Source organism: Colobus angolensis, unplaced genomic scaffold, assembly GCF_000951035.1.
Source record: "Colobus angolensis palliatus isolate OR3802 unplaced genomic scaffold, Cang.pa_1.0 Scaffold170, whole genome shotgun sequence".
In the NCBI taxonomy this organism is placed as follows: Eukaryota; Metazoa; Chordata; class Mammalia; order Primates; family Cercopithecidae; genus Colobus; species Colobus angolensis.
This window is the reverse complement of record NW_012114822.1, coordinates 2565471-2567428: the sequence shown is the minus strand read 5'-3', so window position 1 is coordinate 2567428 and position 1958 is coordinate 2565471. Positions and strand designations below refer to the sequence as shown.

At 56.1% G+C, this 1958-nt stretch overlaps 1 protein-coding gene across 2 annotated transcripts in view; it reads left to right on the top strand.

The window, feature by feature from the left end:
- LOC105509158 (taste receptor type 1 member 1) overlaps positions 1–1958 on the top strand; it is a 24387-nt gene that overhangs the window by 17608 nt on the left and 4821 nt on the right. Inside the window, exon 3 of one of the 2 annotated variants that reach the window (XM_011938267.1) lies at positions 890–1651. The exons of the other annotated variant lie outside the window; for it this stretch is intronic. Within the exon in view, the coding sequence (XP_011793657.1) occupies positions 890–1651 (762 nt within the window). The remainder of the gene's footprint in view (positions 1–889; positions 1652–1958) is intronic. 2 annotated transcript variants of the gene reach the window in all.

Genomic DNA, 1958 nt, shown 5'->3' with positions numbered 1-1958 from the left:
GATCTCCTGACCTCGTGATCCACCCGTCTCGGCCTCCCAAAGTGCTGGGATTACAGGCTTGAGCCACCGCGCCCGGCCTAATTTGTGTATTTTTTAGCAGAGACGGGGTTTTGCCATATTGGCCAGGCTGGTCTGAAACTCCTGACCTCGTGATCCGCCCACCTCGGCCTCCCAACGTGCTGGGATTACAGGCGTGAGCCACTGCACCTGGCCATCATGTATTAATATAATAAAATAATTCTACAACTCCCCATCATGTAGAATCAGTGGGAGCCCTGAGCTTGTTTTCCTGCAACTAGATGGTCCCATCTGGGGGTGACGGGAGACAGTGACAGGTCATCAGACATTAGATTCTCATAAGTAGCGCGCAACCCAGATCCCTCACATGCGCAGTTCACAGGAGGGTTCACGCTCCTACAAGAATCTGATGCTGGTGCTGATCTGACAGGAAGGGAGCAGCTGTAAATACAGATGAAGCTTTGCTTACTCACCAGCTGCTCACCTCCTCCTGTGAGGCACGGTTCCTAACAGGCCACTGACCTAACTTCTGCCTGACCTACTACATGCTTCTCTTCTTCCTTGCAAACTGCCTCCAGCGGAAGTCCCTGAAGGTCCCCAAACACACGGGACTATTTCACTCCTATGCAAGTTTTGTCTCCTTTGCTTGGAATGCATCCCCTCCCCTCTTGTTCCCAGGCAGATTCCCACTCCTCCCCCACAACCCGCCCTGGTGGAGCCTTCGCAGGTGATTTGTCAGTGTCACAGGGTGAGTGGTGCTCTCCTGGTCTCCCCTGCTCCCTGCATCCCCACACCCAGCACAGGCCCAGGCATTGGGGGGCCTTCAGTGGAGACTTATGCCACTGAACTGGCTGAATGGCACCTCCCACAGATCAGCTATGGGGCCAGCAGCGAGACGCTCAGCGTGAAGCGGCAGTATCCCTCTTTCCTGCGCACCATCCCCAACGACAAGTACCAGGTGGAGACCATGGTGCTGCTGCTGCAGAGGTTCGGATGGACCTGGATCTCTCTGGTTGGCAGCAGTGGCGACTATGGGCAGCTAGGGGTGCAGGCACTGGAGAAGCAGGCCACTGATCAGGGGATCTGCATTGCTTTCAAGGACATCGTGCCCTTCTCGGCCCAGGTAGGCGATGAGAGGATGCAGCGCCTGATGCACCACCTGGCCCAGGCCACGGCCACTGTTGTGGTCGTTTTTTCCAACCGGCCATTGGCCAGGGTGTTTTTCGAGTCCGTGGTGCTGGCCAACCTGACTGGCAAGGTGTGGGTCGCCTCAGAGGCCTGGGTCCTCTCCAGGCACATCACTGGGGTGCCCGGGATCCAGCGCATTGGGATGGTGCTGGGCGTGGCCATCCAGAAGAGGACTGTCCCTGGCCTGAAGGCATTTGAAGAAGCCTATGCCCGGGCAGACAAGGGAGCCCCTAGGCCTTGCCACAAGAGCTCCTGCTGCAGCAGCAATCAGGTCTGCAGAGAATGTGAAGCTTTCACGGCACACACGATGCCCAAGCTCAAAGGCTTCTCCATGAGTTCTGCCTACAACGCGTACCAGGCTGTGTATGCAGTGGCCCATGGCCTCCACCAGCTCCTGGGCTGTGCCTCTGGAGTTTGTTCCAGGGGCCGAGTCTACCCCTGGCAGGTAAGAGAGCCCACCCCAGCACCTTCTGTCAGGGAGAACAGCCAATCCTGAGATGAGCAGAGTGGGCACTCTCTGGTCACCCTAAATGCCAAGGGTGATAAATGCGACTAACTTATGGACTGTTTTTTTTTGAGACAGAATCTGGCTCTGTTGCCCAGGCTGCAGTGCAGTGATGCGATCTCAGCTCACTGCAACTTCCACCTTCTGGGTTCAAGTGATTCTCCTGCCCCGGCCTCCTGAGTAGCTGGGATTACAAGCACCCACCATCACGCCTAGCTAATTTTTCTTTTTTTTTTTTTGAGACGGA